Source organism: Prionailurus bengalensis, chromosome D3 (genome assembly GCF_016509475.1).
Source record: "Prionailurus bengalensis isolate Pbe53 chromosome D3, Fcat_Pben_1.1_paternal_pri, whole genome shotgun sequence".
NCBI classification, from domain to species: domain Eukaryota; kingdom Metazoa; phylum Chordata; class Mammalia; order Carnivora; family Felidae; genus Prionailurus; species Prionailurus bengalensis.
In genome coordinates, this window is record NC_057356.1 from 19,863,806 (window position 1) to 19,885,963 (window position 22,158).

The window sequence follows — 22,158 nt, forward strand, 5'->3', positions numbered from 1 at the left end:
CTCAGAACACAAAAGGTTAATTCTAAAAGACCAGAAAGCATGATATCTGATTGAGTAAGAGACGTTTTATTGAGCAATGATTGGGTGCTGGGAGAAGGGCTGGGATGGTCTTGGTACAAGGGGAATCCTCCCTGGAGGCTCAATGGCTGCACATCCCCTTGGGTGGGTGTGGGTCTCAGGCACCTAAGAGCACTCTGCAGGGACCACTCTCTTCTCCACGGTGCTCCCCTCATGCGTGACCTGGCAGGTGTAGCTGCTTCTGGATTTCCACTGGTCAGGTGACAGGCTCAGGTAGCTGCTGGCCGCGTACTTGTTGTTGCTCTGTTTGGAGGGCTTGGTGGTCTCCACACCCTGGGTGACAGGGGTGCCGTCTGCCTTCCAGGCCACCGTCAAGCCACTGGGGTAGAAGTCATTGATGAGGCACACCAGGGTGGCCTTGTTGGCACTGAGCTCCTCATTGGAGGGTGGGAAGAGTGTGACCGAGGGGGCCGACTTGGGCTGACCTGTGGGGCAGGGGAGAGGCAGTAAGTCAGAGATCAGGTGTCCATGGCTGAAGCTCCCATCTCAGTCCTGATGTGGGGAACAGCTCTGTCATGTCCATGGCCTGGGTCTCAAGGGCTCCAGCTGGCTGAGTTCAGGTCAGCCATGGGTAGGGTCACTCACCTTCTGTTGGAATGGACCTGACTGCCACCTTCAGTAGTGTCTGGGTCCCTCCATGGCCTCAGACTCTCTCCAGGTCACACGTCCTCCTAATCCACACAGTCCTCCCCTGGGACTTGGTGGCACTGGCACTGAGACCTGCTTTCCCTTGTGAGTCTGTCTGCCCTTGGATGTTGGTGTCACTGCCATAATGCCAAGTCACTTACCCAGTTACTGGATAGATGGTCTGTCCTTGTTGCAGGGCTGTGTTCCCATTTGAAAAGTAGGTTTCCTGCCCCCAGAGCCCCTCACACCATCATTGCAGCCTTGCCCACCTCCCAACAGGGACCCCCCGCTGGCGATTCTGAGTGGGTAAGAAGTAGGAGTTCTTAAAGCTGGATTCCAGGGAGTCTTCAGGTGTAGACTGGAGAGTTTTCAGGTGAGGTGAATTTTCAGTTTTGAGGTCAGGCTGTGTCTGTTCTGAAGGGTCTCCCTATTCTGTGAGGTTTTCTGGTGGGTCTGTCTAAACACTTACTGTTTCTGGAAGCCTGGCAGTCACTGCCCCTGTCACCTCTCCATATCAGGGGACTCTGACCCCATGTATCTGCTCACAGAGCTCTCTTGCTGTGGCATGCTGTGAAGGGATGTACCCCTGCTGGCCGAGTGTCCTGACAGGACACTTTCCTGAGACTTGTCCTGATCTTGGTGTCCTTACTGTTCCTCTAGAGGTGGAAGGTCCCTGAACCCTGGGGCCATTCTCTTCTGGCGACCTCCCTCCCCCAGACCCCCTTGTCCCATTTCCACCTCCATGTCTCCAAGTCCCCAGACCAACGCTCTGCTCGCTGTGCTTCAGGCAGCCCTCCAGCGGGGACGAGCTGAAGACAGAATGCTATGCCTGAGCCGTCCCCAGAATCCTTCCCACACCCCACAGCCCTGCTTGCAGCCCGAGTGCCCCACTTCCTTGCCTTCACCCCTCTCTTCTCCTCAGACTCTTGGAACCCAGCTTTAATGATGAGCTATGTCTATTTTGAAGGGTCTCCCTGTTCTGTGAAGTTTACTGGGGGTCTGTCTGTCTTCAGATTGCTGAGTGCCTGGCAAGCCCTGTCCCTGTCACCTGTCCGTATCTCGAGATCCTGACCCCACATATCTATCTGCTCAGGAGGCTTTCCTGTGGTGGTGAAGGTATTTACCTTTGTTGCCTGAGTGTCCTGAGACCTTTCTTGTGCTGAGGTCCTGACTGTCCCCGTGGAGGTGGAATGTCCCAGGACCCAGGGCCCACCTCTGCTCTGATGTCCACCCTTCTTCCTTGACCCCTTGTCCCCCTTCCTCCTTCACGTCTCCAGGTTCCCAGACCAAGGCTCTCCTCACTGAGCTTCAGACAGTCCTCTGCCTGGGACCCCCTGAGGAGGAACCCGGTGCCTGAGCCATCCCCAGAATCCTTCCCACACCCCACGTTCCCTCTGGCAGCACGAACCCCCAGTCACTTGCCCTTCACCCTCAATTCTCATCAGACTCTTGGAGCCCAGAGACCCTGAGTGGAGAGCTGACCATCCTGAGTCCGTCCAGAGGATTAGGTTCCCATAGGGAGAGAGCTGGAGCCACGGTGAGGCCTGAGTTCAGGTCTCCTGAGATCAGGAAGGGTTCATGGGAATGGTCCCCTGTAGCCCTGACCACCATCTGACAAGATGGGACCGGTTAGAGGTGATGAGGGGCAGACAAAAGAGGCAAAACTTACAGACGCCACGGACCGTTGGCCTGATCCCAGGTCACAAAAGAAAGCAGAGAAAAATAGCCCCAAATTGCATACTGGATCCGAAAGAGGATGGAAAGTGGGAGACTTACCGAGGACGGTCAGATGGGTCCCTCCGCCGAATAGAATACACTGTGACACAGACTGGAACACAAACCCTCTGTCAGCCCCTCCACCCCTGACCCAGGCCCACCTGCAGCTGCACGGGAGGCCCAAAGCCCAGCCTCCTTGTCACGGGTGCTGGCTGGGCAGATGGGTGGGTGACAGGGGTGACCCCTGGGATCCTGGAATTTCAGTTCCATGGAGGGTTCAGATGCCATCCATTCTCAGTCATGGGGAGGGGTTGAGACACCTCCTCTAGATATTGCATTGGAATTCCCAAGTAACGCCATCCTTAGGAAGGGGCTGTGTTCTCTCCTCAGTCTGTATCAGGATGTCATCGTGAAAGGGGTGAGCAGGGCTGTTTTAGCACAGAGGTGATGGAACTGTGAGCCCTTTGCAGACTTGGGACTCATGCGGAGGGTCCTAGATATGCCATCACATCCTCAGCACAGGAAACCATGGAGGATTGGGGTCAGGGTAGGGAAGCGTTGAGAGGAGAATCATGTTTCCCCAGCACTTAGATCCCTCTCTAGGGTTCTGATCTCCTGAATCGCTGCCTTTGTCTGGTTCTTCTGGCGTCATCACTGTTTACTCCCTGTCCTGAGCCCCATGAGGGCAGCTATCATGGTGAGGGGTGTTTGGGCTGAATATAAGCTGGTTAGACCTGGTGGGCACCTGGTGGTTTGAGAAGCTGTGACTACGTCCTACAATTTCGCCCTCAGCCGGAGTGTTGGAATCTGTGCCTGACCCTTGAAGTGAGTGAGAATCACACATGGTCCATGTACAGGAGCATCACTGGCACAGGGTCACCTCACCAAGCAGGACACACATACCATACCTCTGCACTGGACCTTCACATTGTGAGGAGGGTCCCTGACACCCAGGGCCTTCACCTGCATCCTGGCCTAGGGACGTCACCTGCAGAGCTCACACTGGGGACACACAGGCCTGGCATCCTTCTTTCTATGACACATTGGCACATTGGCATGCTGAGCCAGAACTATGACTGTCTTCCTTGACTTTTGATTAGTGTGTAAACACCCTCCCAGCAGCTCATGAAGTTGCTTGTCTCTCTCCAGCCTTGAGTAGAATCTCTGGGACCTTCTATTGCTACTGGCTGGCTCTGGTAGGGATGACAGAGATGGAGTTGTCTTTGTTCATGTCATATCCTGGCTCGTGTGCAACAACTTTTGCCGCAGCTCCTCCTGATCTTTCCACAGACATGCCCACCATGGCAGTGTTATAAATGAACCAGTGGTTCTGTGGTCATCATGTGTGTGCGTGTATGTTTCTGTTTATTGGTACCTGTGTGTGTGCTTGTGTATGTTATGGTCAGATCCCACACTGAGATCCTGAGAAGATGAGTCAGTTGAGAAACCTGTCAGCGGCCCATTCCCAAAATGGGAGCCTTGATTTATCACATAGAGGCCCCAGGCAGGTTACATAAGCACAAGTGGGTTTATGGGTTGGCCTGGCCTCAACAGGTCCTAGAGAGCATAGCTGGTGTCTGTCTCCCAGAGAACTTGGGTGCAAGTGGGAACCAAGAGACACTGTTGTGTGGAGGTGCCAGCAATGGGAGTGTGGGTGTGAGTGACCAGCGTCCAGACAGAAGGTCCTGTAGTCAGTGTTGCAGGGAGTGGTGGTGGTGGGGGGAGACACGTGATTGTTCCTGGGGTAGGAACAGAGGTTCTCATAAGGAAGGGAGGAAGCTCTAGGCTGGTATGATGGGGGATGTTCACATGGGGTAGGAAACCAGGGAAAACATGGCATTGAGTCGGGGTCTAGAAAAAGAGAAGAATGGACACATAAGAGGGGGCAGGTTGTAGACAGTGTGGCGCCAGGTACAGGGAGAAGCTCAGGATTATCCTAGAAATCATGGGGACCCAAGATCAGTGAGGGCAGCCGTGACTGGCAGTGGACATGGTTCACACAAGAAGCAAAGTATGCAGACGTCGTGGTGGATAGTTTCTCCTGTTTCCGCTGATTGTATCTCCTGCTGAGGAATATTCTCAGACAATTTTGGCTGAGACTTAAACTACCCCTCAGAAAACATGAGGAAGCCAATCTTTCTGTGGGCTCCTTTCCCAAGAGGCCGAAAGAGTGATTCCCCCCCCCCCCCCCCCCCCCCGCTTAAGATGGTTGCGCTCAGAACACAAAAGGTTAATTCTAAAAGACCAGAAAGCATGATATCTGATTGAGTAAGAGACGTTTTATTGAGCAATGATTGGGTGCTGGGAGAAGGGCTGGGATGGTCTTGGTACAAGGGGAATCCTCCCTGGAGGCTCAATGGCTGCACATCCCCTTGGGTGGGTGTGGGTCTCAGGCACCTAAGAGCACTCTGCAGGGACCACTCTCTTCTCCACGGTGCTCCCCTCATGCGTGACCTGGCAGGTGTAGCTGCTTCTGGATTTCCACTGGTCAGGTGACAGGCTCAGGTAGCTGCTGGCCGCGTACTTGTTGTTGCTCTGTTTGGAGGGCTTGGTGGTCTCCACACCCTGGGTGACAGGGGTGCCGTCTGCCTTCCAGGCCACCGTCAAGCCACTGGGGTAGAAGTCATTGATGAGGCACACCAGGGTGGCCTTGTTGGCACTGAGCTCCTCATTGGAGGGTGGGAAGAGTGTGACCGAGGGGGCCGACTTGGGCTGACCTGTGGGGCAGGGGAGAGGCAGTAAGTCAGAGATCAGGTGTCCATGGCTGAAGCTCCCATCTCAGTCCTGATGTGGGGAACAGCTCTGTCATGTCCATGGCCTGGGTCTCAAGGGCTCCAGCTGGCTGAGTTCAGGTCAGCCATGGGTAGGGTCACTCACCTTCTGTTGGAATGGACCTGACTGCCACCTTCAGTAGTGTCTGGGTCCCTCCATGGCCTCAGACTCTCTCCAGGTCACACGTCCTCCTAATCCACACAGTCCTCCCCTGGGACTTGGTGGCACTGGCACTGAGACCTGCTTTCCCTTGTGAGTCTGTCTGCCCTTGGATGTTGGTGTCACTGCCATAATGCCAAGTCACTTACCCAGTTACTGGATAGATGGTCTGTCCTTGTTGCAGGGCTGTGTTCCCATTTGAAAAGTAGGTTTCCTGCCCCCAGAGCCCCTCACACCATCATTGCAGCCTTGCCCACCTCCCAACAGGGACCCCCCGCTGGCGATTCTGAGTGGGTAAGAAGTAGGAGTTCTTAAAGCTGGATTCCAGGGAGTCTTCAGGTGTAGACTGGAGAGTTTTCAGGTGAGGTGAATTTTCAGTTTTGAGGTCAGGCTGTGTCTGTTCTGAAGGGTCTCCCTATTCTGTGAGGTTTTCTGGTGGGTCTGTCTAAACACTTACTGTTTCTGGAAGCCTGGCAGTCACTGCCCCTGTCACCTCTCCATATCAGGGGACTCTGACCCCATGTATCTGCTCACAGAGCTCTCTTGCTGTGGCATGCTGTGAAGGGATGTACCCCTGCTGGCCGAGTGTCCTGACAGGACACTTTCCTGAGACTTGTCCTGATCTTGGTGTCCTTACTGTTCCTCTAGAGGTGGAAGGTCCCTGAACCCTGGGGCCATTCTCTTCTGGCGACCTCCCTCCCCCAGACCCCCTTGTCCCATTTCCACCTCCATGTCTCCAAGTCCCCAGACCAACGCTCTGCTCGCTGTGCTTCAGGCAGCCCTCCAGCGGGGACGAGCTGAAGACAGAATGCTATGCCTGAGCCGTCCCCAGAATCCTTCCCACACCCCACAGCCCTGCTTGCAGCCCGAGTGCCCCACTTCCTTGCCTTCACCCCTCTCTTCTCCTCAGACTCTTGGAACCCAGCTTTAATGATGAGCTATGTCTATTTTGAAGGGTCTCCCTGTTCTGTGAAGTTTACTGGGGGTCTGTCTGTCTTCAGATTGCTGAGTGCCTGGCAAGCCCTGTCCCTGTCACCTGTCCGTATCTCGAGATCCTGACCCCACATATCTATCTGCTCAGGAGGCTTTCCTGTGGTGGTGAAGGTATTTACCTTTGTTGCCTGAGTGTCCTGAGACCTTTCTTGTGCTGAGGTCCTGACTGTCCCCGTGGAGGTGGAATGTCCCAGGACCCAGGGCCCACCTCTGCTCTGATGTCCACCCTTCTTCCTTGACCCCTTGTCCCCCTTCCTCCTTCACGTCTCCAGGTTCCCAGACCAAGGCTCTCCTCACTGAGCTTCAGACAGTCCTCTGCCTGGGACCCCCTGAGGAGGAACCCGGTGCCTGAGCCATCCCCAGAATCCTTCCCACACCCCACGTTCCCTCTGGCAGCACGAACCCCCAGTCACTTGCCCTTCACCCTCAATTCTCATCAGACTCTTGGAGCCCAGAGACCCTGAGTGGAGAGCTGACCATCCTGAGTCCGTCCAGAGGATTAGGTTCCCATAGGGAGAGAGCTGGAGCCACGGTGAGGCCTGAGTTCAGGTCTCCTGAGATCAGGAAGGGTTCATGGGAATGGTCCCCTGTAGCCCTGACCACCATCTGACAAGATGGGACCGGTTAGAGGTGATGAGGGGCAGACAAAAGAGGCAAAACTTACAGACGCCACGGACCGTTGGCCTGATCCCAGGTCACAAAAGAAAGCAGAGAAAAATAGCCCCAAATTGCATACTGGATCCGAAAGAGGATGGAAAGTGGGAGACTTACCGAGGACGGTCAGATGGGTCCCTCCGCCGAATAGAATACACTGTGACACAGACTGGAACACAAACCCTCTGTCAGCCCCTCCACCCCTGACCCAGGCCCACCTGCAGCTGCACGGGAGGCCCAAAGCCCAGCCTCCTTGTCACGGGTGCTGGCTGGGCAGATGGGTGGGTGACAGGGGTGACCCCTGGGATCCTGGAATTTCAGTTCCATGGAGGGTTCAGATGCCATCCATTCTCAGTCATGGGGAGGGGTTGAGACACCTCCTCTAGATATTGCATTGGAATTCCCAAGTAACGCCATCCTTAGGAAGGGGCTGTGTTCTCTCCTCAGTCTGTATCAGGATGTCATCGTGAAAGGGGTGAGCAGGGCTGTTTTAGCACAGAGGTGATGGAACTGTGAGCCCTTTGCAGACTTGGGACTCATGCGGAGGGTCCTAGATATGCCATCACATCCTCAGCACAGGAAACCATGGAGGATTGGGGTCAGGGTAGGGAAGCGTTGAGAGGAGAATCATGTTTCCCCAGCACTTAGATCCCTCTCTAGGGTTCTGATCTCCTGAATCGCTGCCTTTGTCTGGTTCTTCTGGCGTCATCACTGTTTACTCCCTGTCCTGAGCCCCATGAGGGCAGCTATCATGGTGAGGGGTGTTTGGGCTGAATATAAGCTGGTTAGACCTGGTGGGCACCTGGTGGTTTGAGAAGCTGTGACTACGTCCTACAATTTCGCCCTCAGCCGGAGTGTTGGAATCTGTGCCTGACCCTTGAAGTGAGTGAGAATCACACATGGTCCATGTACAGGAGCATCACTGGCACAGGGTCACCTCACCAAGCAGGACACACATACCATACCTCTGCACTGGACCTTCACATTGTGAGGAGGGTCCCTGACACCCAGGGCCTTCACCTGCATCCTGGCCTAGGGACGTCACCTGCAGAGCTCACACTGGGGACACACAGGCCTGGCATCCTTCTTTCTATGACACATTGGCACATTGGCATGCTGAGCCAGAACTATGACTGTCTTCCTTGACTTTTGATTAGTGTGTAAACACCCTCCCAGCAGCTCATGAAGTTGCTTGTCTCTCTCCAGCCTTGAGTAGAATCTCTGGGACCTTCTATTGCTACTGGCTGGCTCTGGTAGGGATGACAGAGATGGAGTTGTCTTTGTTCATGTCATATCCTGGCTCGTGTGCAACAACTTTTGCCGCAGCTCCTCCTGATCTTTCCACAGACATGCCCACCATGGCAGTGTTATAAATGAACCAGTGGTTCTGTGGTCATCATGTGTGTGCGTGTATGTTTCTGTTTATTGGTACCTGTGTGTGTGCTTGTGTATGTTATGGTCAGATCCCACACTGAGATCCTGAGAAGATGAGTCAGTTGAGAAACCTGTCAGCGGCCCATTCCCAAAATGGGAGCCTTGATTTATCACATAGAGGCCCCAGGCAGGTTACATAAGCACAAGTGGGTTTATGGGTTGGCCTGGCCTCAACAGGTCCTAGAGAGCATAGCTGGTGTCTGTCTCCCAGAGAACTTGGGTGCAAGTGGGAACCAAGAGACACTGTTGTGTGGAGGTGCCAGCAATGGGAGTGTGGGTGTGAGTGACCAGCGTCCAGACAGAAGGTCCTGTAGTCAGTGTTGCAGGGAGTGGTGGTGGTGGGGGGAGACACGTGATTGTTCCTGGGGTAGGAACAGAGGTTCTCATAAGGAAGGGAGGAAGCTCTAGGCTGGTATGATGGGGGATGTTCACATGGGGTAGGAAACCAGGGAAAACATGGCATTGAGTCGGGGTCTAGAAAAAGAGAAGAATGGACACATAAGAGGGGGCAGGTTGTAGACAGTGTGGCGCCAGGTACAGGGAGAAGCTCAGGATTATCCTAGAAATCATGGGGACCCAAGATCAGTGAGGGCAGCCGTGACTGGCAGTGGACATGGTTCACACAAGAAGCAAAGTATGCAGACGTCGTGGTGGATAGTTTCTCCTGTTTCCGCTGATTGTATCTCCTGCTGAGGAATATTCTCAGACAATTTTGGCTGAGACTTAAACTACCCCTCAGAAAACATGAGGAAGCCAATCTTTCTGTGGGCTCCTTTCCCAAGAGGCCGAAAGAGTGATTCCCCCCCCCCCCCCCCCCGCTTAAGATGGTTGCGCTCAGAACACAAAAGGTTAATTCTAAAAGACCAGAAAGCATGATATCTGATTGAGTAAGAGACGTTTTATTGAGCAATGATTGGGTGCTGGGAGAAGGGCTGGGATGGTCTTGGTACAAGGGGAATCCTCCCTGGAGGCTCAATGGCTGCACATCCCCTTGGGTGGGTGTGGGTCTCAGGCACCTAAGAGCACTCTGCAGGGACCACTCTCTTCTCCACGGTGCTCCCCTCATGCGTGACCTGGCAGGTGTAGCTGCTTCTGGATTTCCACTGGTCAGGTGACAGGCTCAGGTAGCTGCTGGCCGCGTACTTGTTGTTGCTCTGTTTGGAGGGCTTGGTGGTCTCCACACCCTGGGTGACAGGGGTGCCGTCTGCCTTCCAGGCCACCGTCAAGCCACTGGGGTAGAAGTCATTGATGAGGCACACCAGGGTGGCCTTGTTGGCACTGAGCTCCTCATTGGAGGGTGGGAAGAGTGTGACCGAGGGGGCCGACTTGGGCTGACCTGTGGGGCAGGGGAGAGGCAGTAAGTCAGAGATCAGGTGTCCATGGCTGAAGCTCCCATCTCAGTCCTGATGTGGGGAACAGCTCTGTCATGTCCATGGCCTGGGTCTCAAGGGCTCCAGCTGGCTGAGTTCAGGTCAGCCATGGGTAGGGTCACTCACCTTCTGTTGGAATGGACCTGACTGCCACCTTCAGTAGTGTCTGGGTCCCTCCATGGCCTCAGACTCTCTCCAGGTCACACGTCCTCCTAATCCACACAGTCCTCCCCTGGGACTTGGTGGCACTGGCACTGAGACCTGCTTTCCCTTGTGAGTCTGTCTGCCCTTGGATGTTGGTGTCACTGCCATAATGCCAAGTCACTTACCCAGTTACTGGATAGATGGTCTGTCCTTGTTGCAGGGCTGTGTTCCCATTTGAAAAGTAGGTTTCCTGCCCCCAGAGCCCCTCACACCATCATTGCAGCCTTGCCCACCTCCCAACAGGGACCCCCCGCTGGCGATTCTGAGTGGGTAAGAAGTAGGAGTTCTTAAAGCTGGATTCCAGGGAGTCTTCAGGTGTAGACTGGAGAGTTTTCAGGTGAGGTGAATTTTCAGTTTTGAGGTCAGGCTGTGTCTGTTCTGAAGGGTCTCCCTATTCTGTGAGGTTTTCTGGTGGGTCTGTCTAAACACTTACTGTTTCTGGAAGCCTGGCAGTCACTGCCCCTGTCACCTCTCCATATCAGGGGACTCTGACCCCATGTATCTGCTCACAGAGCTCTCTTGCTGTGGCATGCTGTGAAGGGATGTACCCCTGCTGGCCGAGTGTCCTGACAGGACACTTTCCTGAGACTTGTCCTGATCTTGGTGTCCTTACTGTTCCTCTAGAGGTGGAAGGTCCCTGAACCCTGGGGCCATTCTCTTCTGGCGACCTCCCTCCCCCAGACCCCCTTGTCCCATTTCCACCTCCATGTCTCCAAGTCCCCAGACCAACGCTCTGCTCGCTGTGCTTCAGGCAGCCCTCCAGCGGGGACGAGCTGAAGACAGAATGCTATGCCTGAGCCGTCCCCAGAATCCTTCCCACACCCCACAGCCCTGCTTGCAGCCCGAGTGCCCCACTTCCTTGCCTTCACCCCTCTCTTCTCCTCAGACTCTTGGAACCCAGCTTTAATGATGAGCTATGTCTATTTTGAAGGGTCTCCCTGTTCTGTGAAGTTTACTGGGGGTCTGTCTGTCTTCAGATTGCTGAGTGCCTGGCAAGCCCTGTCCCTGTCACCTGTCCGTATCTCGAGATCCTGACCCCACATATCTATCTGCTCAGGAGGCTTTCCTGTGGTGGTGAAGGTATTTACCTTTGTTGCCTGAGTGTCCTGAGACCTTTCTTGTGCTGAGGTCCTGACTGTCCCCGTGGAGGTGGAATGTCCCAGGACCCAGGGCCCACCTCTGCTCTGATGTCCACCCTTCTTCCTTGACCCCTTGTCCCCCTTCCTCCTTCACGTCTCCAGGTTCCCAGACCAAGGCTCTCCTCACTGAGCTTCAGACAGTCCTCTGCCTGGGACCCCCTGAGGAGGAACCCGGTGCCTGAGCCATCCCCAGAATCCTTCCCACACCCCACGTTCCCTCTGGCAGCACGAACCCCCAGTCACTTGCCCTTCACCCTCAATTCTCATCAGACTCTTGGAGCCCAGAGACCCTGAGTGGAGAGCTGACCATCCTGAGTCCGTCCAGAGGATTAGGTTCCCATAGGGAGAGAGCTGGAGCCACGGTGAGGCCTGAGTTCAGGTCTCCTGAGATCAGGAAGGGTTCATGGGAATGGTCCCCTGTAGCCCTGACCACCATCTGACAAGATGGGACCGGTTAGAGGTGATGAGGGGCAGACAAAAGAGGCAAAACTTACAGACGCCACGGACCGTTGGCCTGATCCCAGGTCACAAAAGAAAGCAGAGAAAAATAGCCCCAAATTGCATACTGGATCCGAAAGAGGATGGAAAGTGGGAGACTTACCGAGGACGGTCAGATGGGTCCCTCCGCCGAATAGAATACACTGTGACACAGACTGGAACACAAACCCTCTGTCAGCCCCTCCACCCCTGACCCAGGCCCACCTGCAGCTGCACGGGAGGCCCAAAGCCCAGCCTCCTTGTCACGGGTGCTGGCTGGGCAGATGGGTGGGTGACAGGGGTGACCCCTGGGATCCTGGAATTTCAGTTCCATGGAGGGTTCAGATGCCATCCATTCTCAGTCATGGGGAGGGGTTGAGACACCTCCTCTAGATATTGCATTGGAATTCCCAAGTAACGCCATCCTTAGGAAGGGGCTGTGTTCTCTCCTCAGTCTGTATCAGGATGTCATCGTGAAAGGGGTGAGCAGGGCTGTTTTAGCACAGAGGTGATGGAACTGTGAGCCCTTTGCAGACTTGGGACTCATGCGGAGGGTCCTAGATATGCCATCACATCCTCAGCACAGGAAACCATGGAGGATTGGGGTCAGGGTAGGGAAGCGTTGAGAGGAGAATCATGTTTCCCCAGCACTTAGATCCCTCTCTAGGGTTCTGATCTCCTGAATCGCTGCCTTTGTCTGGTTCTTCTGGCGTCATCACTGTTTACTCCCTGTCCTGAGCCCCATGAGGGCAGCTATCATGGTGAGGGGTGTTTGGGCTGAATATAAGCTGGTTAGACCTGGTGGGCACCTGGTGGTTTGAGAAGCTGTGACTACGTCCTACAATTTCGCCCTCAGCCGGAGTGTTGGAATCTGTGCCTGACCCTTGAAGTGAGTGAGAATCACACATGGTCCATGTACAGGAGCATCACTGGCACAGGGTCACCTCACCAAGCAGGACACACATACCATACCTCTGCACTGGACCTTCACATTGTGAGGAGGGTCCCTGACACCCAGGGCCTTCACCTGCATCCTGGCCTAGGGACGTCACCTGCAGAGCTCACACTGGGGACACACAGGCCTGGCATCCTTCTTTCTATGACACATTGGCACATTGGCATGCTGAGCCAGAACTATGACTGTCTTCCTTGACTTTTGATTAGTGTGTAAACACCCTCCCAGCAGCTCATGAAGTTGCTTGTCTCTCTCCAGCCTTGAGTAGAATCTCTGGGACCTTCTATTGCTACTGGCTGGCTCTGGTAGGGATGACAGAGATGGAGTTGTCTTTGTTCATGTCATATCCTGGCTCGTGTGCAACAACTTTTGCCGCAGCTCCTCCTGATCTTTCCACAGACATGCCCACCATGGCAGTGTTATAAATGAACCAGTGGTTCTGTGGTCATCATGTGTGTGCGTGTATGTTTCTGTTTATTGGTACCTGTGTGTGTGCTTGTGTATGTTATGGTCAGATCCCACACTGAGATCCTGAGAAGATGAGTCAGTTGAGAAACCTGTCAGCGGCCCATTCCCAAAATGGGAGCCTTGATTTATCACATAGAGGCCCCAGGCAGGTTACATAAGCACAAGTGGGTTTATGGGTTGGCCTGGCCTCAACAGGTCCTAGAGAGCATAGCTGGTGTCTGTCTCCCAGAGAACTTGGGTGCAAGTGGGAACCAAGAGACACTGTTGTGTGGAGGTGCCAGCAATGGGAGTGTGGGTGTGAGTGACCAGCGTCCAGACAGAAGGTCCTGTAGTCAGTGTTGCAGGGAGTGGTGGTGGTGGGGGGAGACACGTGATTGTTCCTGGGGTAGGAACAGAGGTTCTCATAAGGAAGGGAGGAAGCTCTAGGCTGGTATGATGGGGGATGTTCACATGGGGTAGGAAACCAGGGAAAACATGGCATTGAGTCGGGGTCTAGAAAAAGAGAAGAATGGACACATAAGAGGGGGCAGGTTGTAGACAGTGTGGCGCCAGGTACAGGGAGAAGCTCAGGATTATCCTAGAAATCATGGGGACCCAAGATCAGTGAGGGCAGCCGTGACTGGCAGTGGACATGGTTCACACAAGAAGCAAAGTATGCAGACGTCGTGGTGGATAGTTTCTCCTGTTTCCGCTGATTGTATCTCCTGCTGAGGAATATTCTCAGACAATTTTGGCTGAGACTTAAACTACCCCTCAGAAAACATGAGGAAGCCAATCTTTCTGTGGGCTCCTTTCCCAAGAGGCCGAAAGAGTGATTCCCCCCCCCCCCCCCCCCCGCTTAAGATGGTTGCGCTCAGAACACAAAAGGTTAATTCTAAAAGACCAGAAAGCATGATATCTGATTGAGTAAGAGACGTTTTATTGAGCAATGATTGGGTGCTGGGAGAAGGGCTGGGATGGTCTTGGTACAAGGGGAATCCTCCCTGGAGGCTCAATGGCTGCACATCCCCTTGGGTGGGTGTGGGTCTCAGGCACCTAAGAGCACTCTGCAGGGACCACTCTCTTCTCCACGGTGCTCCCCTCATGCGTGACCTGGCAGGTGTAGCTGCTTCTGGATTTCCACTGGTCAGGTGACAGGCTCAGGTAGCTGCTGGCCGCGTACTTGTTGTTGCTCTGTTTGGAGGGCTTGGTGGTCTCCACACCCTGGGTGACAGGGGTGCCGTCTGCCTTCCAGGCCACCGTCAAGCCACTGGGGTAGAAGTCATTGATGAGGCACACCAGGGTGGCCTTGTTGGCACTGAGCTCCTCATTGGAGGGTGGGAAGAGTGTGACCGAGGGGGCCGACTTGGGCTGACCTGTGGGGCAGGGGAGAGGCAGTAAGTCAGAGATCAGGTGTCCATGGCTGAAGCTCCCATCTCAGTCCTGATGTGGGGAACAGCTCTGTCATGTCCATGGCCTGGGTCTCAAGGGCTCCAGCTGGCTGAGTTCAGGTCAGCCATGGGTAGGGTCACTCACCTTCTGTTGGAATGGACCTGACTGCCACCTTCAGTAGTGTCTGGGTCCCTCCATGGCCTCAGACTCTCTCCAGGTCACACGTCCTCCTAATCCACACAGTCCTCCCCTGGGACTTGGTGGCACTGGCACTGAGACCTGCTTTCCCTTGTGAGTCTGTCTGCCCTTGGATGTTGGTGTCACTGCCATAATGCCAAGTCACTTACCCAGTTACTGGATAGATGGTCTGTCCTTGTTGCAGGGCTGTGTTCCCATTTGAAAAGTAGGTTTCCTGCCCCCAGAGCCCCTCACACCATCATTGCAGCCTTGCCCACCTCCCAACAGGGACCCCCCGCTGGCGATTCTGAGTGGGTAAGAAGTAGGAGTTCTTAAAGCTGGATTCCAGGGAGTCTTCAGGTGTAGACTGGAGAGTTTTCAGGTGAGGTGAATTTTCAGTTTTGAGGTCAGGCTGTGTCTGTTCTGAAGGGTCTCCCTATTCTGTGAGGTTTTCTGGTGGGTCTGTCTAAACACTTACTGTTTCTGGAAGCCTGGCAGTCACTGCCCCTGTCACCTCTCCATATCAGGGGACTCTGACCCCATGTATCTGCTCACAGAGCTCTCTTGCTGTGGCATGCTGTGAAGGGATGTACCCCTGCTGGCCGAGTGTCCTGACAGGACACTTTCCTGAGACTTGTCCTGATCTTGGTGTCCTTACTGTTCCTCTAGAGGTGGAAGGTCCCTGAACCCTGGGGCCATTCTCTTCTGGCGACCTCCCTCCCCCAGACCCCCTTGTCCCATTTCCACCTCCATGTCTCCAAGTCCCCAGACCAACGCTCTGCTCGCTGTGCTTCAGGCAGCCCTCCAGCGGGGACGAGCTGAAGACAGAATGCTATGCCTGAGCCGTCCCCAGAATCCTTCCCACACCCCACAGCCCTGCTTGCAGCCCGAGTGCCCCACTTCCTTGCCTTCACCCCTCTCTTCTCCTCAGACTCTTGGAACCCAGCTTTAATGATGAGCTATGTCTATTTTGAAGGGTCTCCCTGTTCTGTGAAGTTTACTGGGGGTCTGTCTGTCTTCAGATTGCTGAGTGCCTGGCAAGCCCTGTCCCTGTCACCTGTCCGTATCTCGAGATCCTGACCCCACATATCTATCTGCTCAGGAGGCTTTCCTGTGGTGGTGAAGGTATTTACCTTTGTTGCCTGAGTGTCCTGAGACCTTTCTTGTGCTGAGGTCCTGACTGTCCCCGTGGAGGTGGAATGTCCCAGGACCCAGGGCCCACCTCTGCTCTGATGTCCACCCTTCTTCCTTGACCCCTTGTCCCCCTTCCTCCTTCACGTCTCCAGGTTCCCAGACCAAGGCTCTCCTCACTGAGCTTCAGACAGTCCTCTGCCTGGGACCCCCTGAGGAGGAACCCGGTGCCTGAGCCATCCCCAGAATCCTTCCCACACCCCACGTTCCCTCTGGCAGCACGAACCCCCAGTCACTTGCCCTTCACCCTCAATTCTCATCAGACTCTTGGAGCCCAGAGACCCTGAGTGGAGAGCTGACCATCCTGAGTCCGTCCAGAGGATTAGGTTCCCATAGGGAGAGAGCTGGAGCCACGGTGAGGCCTGAGTTCAGGTCTCCTGAGATCAGGAAGGGTTCATGGGAATGGTCCCCTGTAGCCCTGACCACCATCTGACAAGATGGGACCGGTTAGAGGTGATGAGGGGCAGACAAAAGAGGCAAAACTTACAGACGCCACGGACCGTTGGCCTGATCCCAGGTCACAAAAGAAAGCAGAGAAAAATAGCCCCAAATTGCATACTGGATCCGAAAGAGGATGGAAAGTGGGAGACTTACCGAGGACGGTCAGATGGGTCCCTCCGCCGAATAGAATACACTGTGACACAGACTGGAACACAAACCCTCTGTCAGCCCCTCCACCCCTGACCCAGGCCCACCTGCAGCTGCACGGGAGGCCCAAAGCCCAGCCTCCTTGTCACGGGTGCTGGCTGGGCAGATGGGTGGGTGACAGGGGTGACCCCTGGGATCCTGGAATTTCAGTTCCATGGAGGGTTCAGATGCCATCCATTCTCAGTCATGGGGAGGGGTTGAGACACCTCCTCTAGATATTGCATTGGAATTCCCAAGTAACGCCATCCTTAGGAAGGGGCTGTGTTCTCTCCTCAGTCTGTATCAGGATGTCATCGTGAAAGGGGTGAGCAGGGCTGTTTTAGCACAGAGGTGATGGAACTGTGAGCCCTTTGCAGACTTGGGACTCATGCGGAGGGTCCTAGATATGCCATCACATCCTCAGCACAGGAAACCATGGAGGATTGGGGTCAGGGTAGGGAAGCGTTGAGAGGAGAATCATGTTTCCCCAGCACTTAGATCCCTCTCTAGGGTTCTGATCTCCTGAATCGCTGCCTTTGTCTGGTTCTTCTGGCGTCATCACTGTTTACTCCCTGTCCTGAGCCCCATGAGGGCAGCTATCATGGTGAGGGGTGTTTGGGCTGAATATAAGCTGGTTAGACCTGGTGGGCACCTGGTGGTTTGAGAAGCTGTGACTACGTCCTACAATTTCGCCCTCAGCCGGAGTGTTGGAATCTGTGCCTGACCCTTGAAGTGAGTGAGAATCACACATGGTCCATGTACAGGAGCATCACTGGCACAGGGTCACCTCACCAAGCAGGACACACATACCATACCTCTGCACTGGACCTTCACATTGTGAGGAGGGTCCCTGACACCCAGGGCCTTCACCTGCATCCTGGCCTAGGGACGTCACCTGCAGAGCTCACACTGGGGACACACAGGCCTGGCATCCTTCTTTCTATGACACATTGGCACATTGGCATGCTGAGCCAGAACTATGACTGTCTTCCTTGACTTTTGATTAGTGTGTAAACACCCTCCCAGCAGCTCATGAAGTTGCTTGTCTCTCTCCAGCCTTGAGTAGAATCTCTGGGACCTTCTATTGCTACTGGCTGGCTCTGGTAGGGATGACAGAGATGGAGTTGTCTTTGTTCATGTCATATCCTGGCTCGTGTGCAACAACTTTTGCCGCAGCTCCTCCTGATCTTTCCACAGACATGCCCACCATGGCAGTGTTATAAATGAACCAGTGGTTCTGTGGTCATCATGTGTGTGCGTGTATGTTTCTGTTTATTGGTACCTGTGTGTGTGCTTGTGTATGTTATGGTCAGATCCCACACTGAGATCCTGAGAAGATGAGTCAGTTGAGAAACCTGTCAGCGGCCCATTCCCAAAATGGGAGCCTTGATTTATCACATAGAGGCCCCAGGCAGGTTACATAAGCACAAGTGGGTTTATGGGTTGGCCTGGCCTCAACAGGTCCTAGAGAGCATAGCTGGTGTCTGTCTCCCAGAGAACTTGGGTGCAAGTGGGAACCAAGAGACACTGTTGTGTGGAGGTGCCAGCAATGGGAGTGTGGGTGTGAGTGACCAGCGTCCAGACAGAAGGTCCTGTAGTCAGTGTTGCAGGGAGTGGTGGTGGTGGGGGGAGACACGTGATTGTTCCTGGGGTAGGAACAGAGGTTCTCATAAGGAAGGGAGGAAGCTCTAGGCTGGTATGATGGGGGATGTTCACATGGGGTAGGAAACCAGGGAAAACATGGCATTGAGTCGGGGTCTAGAAAAAGAGAAGAATGGACACATAAGAGGGGGCAGGTTGTAGACAGTGTGGCGCCAGGTACAGGGAGAAGCTCAGGATTATCCTAGAAATCATGGGGACCCAAGATCAGTGAGGGCAGCCGTGACTGGCAGTGGACATGGTTCACACAAGAAGCAAAGTATGCAGACGTCGTGGTGGATAGTTTCTCCTGTTTCCGCTGATTGTATCTCCTGCTGAGGAATATTCTCAGACAATTTTGGCTGAGACTTAAACTACCCCTCAGAAAACATGAGGAAGCCAATCTTTCTGTGGGCTCCTTTCCCAAGAGGCCGAAAGAGTGATTCCCCCCCCCCCCCCCCCCCCCCGCTTAAGATGGTTGCGCTCAGAACACAAAAGGTTAATTCTAAAAGACCAGAAAGCATGATATCTGATTGAGTAAGAGACGTTTTATTGAGCAATGATTAGGTGCTGGGAGAAGGGCTGGGATGGTCTTGGTACAAGGGGAATCCTCCCTGGAGGCTCAATGGCTGCACATCCCCTTGGGTGGGTGTGGGTCTCAGGCACCTAAGAGCACTCTGCAGGGACCACTCTCTTCTCCACGGTGCTCCCCTCATGCGTGACCTGGCAGGTGTAGCTGCTTCTGGATTTCCACTGGTCAGGTGACAGGCTCAGGTAGCTGCTGGCCGCGTACTTGTTGTTGCTCTGTTTGGAGGGCTTGGTGGTCTCCACACCCTGGGTGACAGGGGTGCCGTCTGCCTTCCAGGCCACCGTCAAGCCACTGGGGTAGAAGTCATTGATGAGGCACACCAGGGTGGCCTTGTTGGCACTGAGCTCCTCATTGGAGGGTGGGAAGAGTGTGACCGAGGGGGCCGACTTGGGCTGACCTGTGGGGCAGGGGAGAGGCAGTAAGTCAGAGATCAGGTGTCCATGGCTGAAGCTCCCATCTCAGTCCTGATGTGGGGAACAGCTCTGCCATGTCCATGGCCTGGGTCTCAAGGGCTCCAGCTGGCTGAGTTCAGGTCAGCCATGGGTAGGGTCACTCACCTTCTGTTGGAATGGACCTGACTGCCACCTTCAGTAGTGTCTGGGTCCCTCCATGGCCTCAGACTCTCTCCAGGTCACACGTCCTCCTAATCCACACAGTCCTCCCCTGGGACTTGGTGGCACTGGCACTGAGACCTGCTTTCCCTTGTGAGTCTGTCTGCCCTTGGATGTTGGTGTCACTGCCATAATGCCAAGTCACTTACCCAGTTACTGGATAGATGGTCTGTCCTTGTTGCAGGGCTGTGTTCCCATTTGAAAAGTAGGTTTCCTGCCCCCAGAGCCCCTCACACCATCATTGCAGCCTTGCCCACCTCCCAACAGGGACCCCCCGCTGGCGATTCTGAGTGGGTAAGAAGTAGGAGTTCTTAAAGCTGGATTCCAGGGAGTCTTCAGGTGTAGACTGGAGAGTTTTCAGGTGAGGTGAATTTTCAGTTTTGAGGTCAGGCTGTGTCTGTTCTGAAGGGTCTCCCTATTCTGTGAGGTTTTCTGGTGGGTCTGTCTAAACACTTACTGTTTCTGGAAGCCTGGCAGTCACTGCCCCTGTCACCTCTCCATATCAGGGGACTCTGACCCCATGTATCTGCTCACAGAGCTCTCTTGCTGTGGCATGCTGTGAAGGGATGTACCCCTGCTGGCCGAGTGTCCTGACAGGACACTTTCCTGAGACTTGTCCTGATCTTGGTGTCCTTACTGTTCCTCTAGAGGTGAAAGGTCCCTGAACCCTGGGGCCATTCTCTTCTGGTGACCTCCCTCCCCCAGACCCCCTTGTCCCATTTCCACCTCCATGTCTCCAAGTCCCCAGACCAACGCTCTGCTCGCTGTGCTTCAGGCAGCCCTCCAGCGGGGACGAGCTGAAGACAGAATGCTATGCCTGAGCCGTCCCCAGAATCCTTCCCACACCCCACAGCCCTGCTTGCAGCCCGAGTGCCCCACTTCCTTGCCTTCACCCCTCTCTTCTCCTCAGACTCTTAGAACCCAGCTTTAATGATGAGCTATGTCTATTTTGAAGGGTCTCCCTGTTCTGTGAAGTTTACTGGGGGTCTGTCTGTCTTCAGATTGCTGAGTGCCTGGCAAGCCCTATCCCTGTCACCTGTCCGTATCTCGAGATCCTGACCCCACATATCTATCTGCTCAGGAGGCTTTCTTGTGGTGGTGAAGGTATTTACCTTTGTTGCCTGAGTCTCCTGACATCTGTCCTATTGCTAGTGTCCTGAGTGTCCCTGTCGAGGTAGAAGTTCCCAGCACCCAGGGCCCCTTTCTGCTCTGATGTCATCCCTTCCTCCTTGACCCCCTTGTCCCCCTTCCTCTTCTATGTCCAAGTTTTCAGACCAAGGCTCTCCTCACTGTGCTTCAGGCACTCCTCTGCCTGGGACCTCCCGAGGATGGAACCAGTGCCTGAGCCGTCCCCAGAATACTTCCCACACCCCACGGTCCCTCTGGCAGCATGAACTCCCATTCACTTGCCCTTTACTCCTCATTCTCCTCAGGCTCTTTGAGCCCAGAAACTCTGAGTGGGGAGCCCACCATCCCTGAGTCCAGAGGAGAAGGAGAAAGCTGGAGCCACAGTGAGGCATGAGTTCAGGTCTAGATCAGAAATGGTTAATGGGGATGGTCCCCTATAGCCCTGACCACACATCGACAAGATGGGACCAGTGGAGGCGATGAGGGGTCGACAAAAGAGGCAAAATTTACAGACCCCACAGACCTTCAGCCTAAGCCCAGGTCACAATAGAAAGCAGAGAAAAATAGCCTGAAATTATACACTGCATCCAAAAGAGGAGGGAAAAGGGGAGACTCACCGAGGACGGTCAGATGGGTCCCTCTGCCAAAAATAGGACACTGTGATACAGCCTTGAACATAAACCCTCTGTCAGCCCCTCCACTGCTGACCCAGGCCCACCTGCAGCTGCACGGGAGACCCAAAGCCCTGCCTCCTTGTCACGGTTGTTGGTCAGGCAGATGGGTGGGTGACGGGGTGCCCCCTGGGGACTTGGAATTTCAGTTCCATGGAGGGTTCAGATTCTCTCCATCTTCAGTTATGGGGAGGGGTTGGAGAGACCCCTCTAGATATGGCATTGGAATTGCCAGCTATTGCCGTCCTTAGGAAGGCGCTGTGTTCTCTCAGTCTGTGTCAGGATGTCATTGTGGAAGGGGTGAGCAGGCTACTTCAGCACAGAGGTGATGGAGCTGGGAGTGCTTTGCAGAGTTGGGACTCGTGGGGATGGTCCTGCATATGCCATCACATCCTCAGCACAGGAAACCATGGAGGATTGGAGTCAGGAATGGGAAGTGTTGGGAGGAGACTCATGTTTCCCTCAGCACTTAGATCCTTCTGTAGGGTCCTTAACTCCCGAATTCCTGCCTTTGGTTTGTTCTTCCGATGGTACAATGGATGGTTACTGCTTAGTCCCTGTCCTGAGTGCCATGAGGGCAGCTGTCACGCTGTAGGGGTTTGTGGGCTGAATGTAAGCTGGATAGACCTGGTGGCCCCCGGTGTGTGGGCTACAGTCACTACGTCCTACAACTTTGCCCTGAGCTGAAGTGTTGAGGTGTGTGTCTGACCCTTGAACTGACTGAGAATCACAAATGCCCCACATACAGGAGCACCACTAGTACTGGCTGGTCCCCATGAAGCAAGACACATACTGTACCTCTGCCTTACACCTTCACGTTCTGAGGAGGGACACTGACAACCAGTGCCTCACCTGAATCATGGCCTGGGGACGTCACCTGCAGAGCTCACACAGGTCTGGCATCCTTCTTTCTGTGACAAATTGGCATACTGAGCCAGAACTCTGGCCGTCTTCCTTGGTCTGCTCTCGATTAGTGTGTAAACACCTTGCCAACAGCTCATGAGGTTGCTTGTCTTGCTCCAGCCTAGATAAGAATCCCCGGGGCCTTCTATTGCTACTGGCTGACTCTGGTAGGGACGACAGAGATGGAGCTGTGTTTGTTCATGTCC

General features: G+C 54.4%; 2 protein-coding genes and 3 gene segments (V, D, J or C); all 5 read right to left on the reverse strand.

Annotated features, from left to right (window-relative positions):
• Positions 1-168: 168 nt before the first annotated feature.
• On the reverse strand, positions 169-3,390 carry LOC122470925. The segment is given in 3 exon segments: positions 169-503; positions 2,482-2,616; positions 3,330-3,390. Coding segments are annotated over 3 exon segments (516 nt in total).
• A 1,413-nt stretch (positions 3,391-4,803) lies between these two features.
• Positions 4,804-8,025, reverse strand: LOC122470926. The segment is given in 3 exon segments: positions 4,804-5,138; positions 7,117-7,251; positions 7,965-8,025. Coding segments are annotated over 3 exon segments (516 nt in total).
• A 1,409-nt stretch (positions 8,026-9,434) lies between these two features.
• Positions 9,435-12,656, reverse strand: LOC122470927. The segment is given in 3 exon segments: positions 9,435-9,769; positions 11,748-11,882; positions 12,596-12,656. Coding segments are annotated over 3 exon segments (516 nt in total).
• Positions 12,657-14,066: 1,410 nt separating this feature from the next.
• The window catches only part of LOC122470399 (immunoglobulin lambda-1 light chain-like), a 214,345-nt gene continuing 206,253 nt past the window's right edge, over positions 14,067-22,158 (reverse strand). For all 5 annotated transcript variants that reach the window (XM_043557929.1, XM_043557926.1, XM_043557928.1 and 2 more), the window contains exons 3-4: positions 16,380-16,417; positions 14,067-14,401 (exon numbers count right to left, since the gene is read on the reverse strand). In XM_043557929.1, coding sequence (XP_043413864.1) covers positions 14,082-14,401; positions 16,380-16,417 — 358 coding nt within the window. In that variant the 3' untranslated portion in view covers positions 14,067-14,081. The remainder of the gene's footprint in view (positions 14,402-16,379; positions 16,418-22,158) is intronic.
• Positions 18,702-22,158, reverse strand: part of LOC122470398 (immunoglobulin lambda-1 light chain-like) — a 336,020-nt gene continuing 332,563 nt past the window's right edge. Inside the window, exons 3-4 of the mRNA XM_043557925.1 lie at positions 20,996-21,033; positions 18,702-19,036 (exon numbers count right to left, since the gene is read on the reverse strand). Coding sequence (XP_043413860.1) covers positions 18,717-19,036; positions 20,996-21,033 — 358 coding nt within the window. The 3' untranslated portion in view covers positions 18,702-18,716. The remainder of the gene's footprint in view (positions 19,037-20,995; positions 21,034-22,158) is intronic.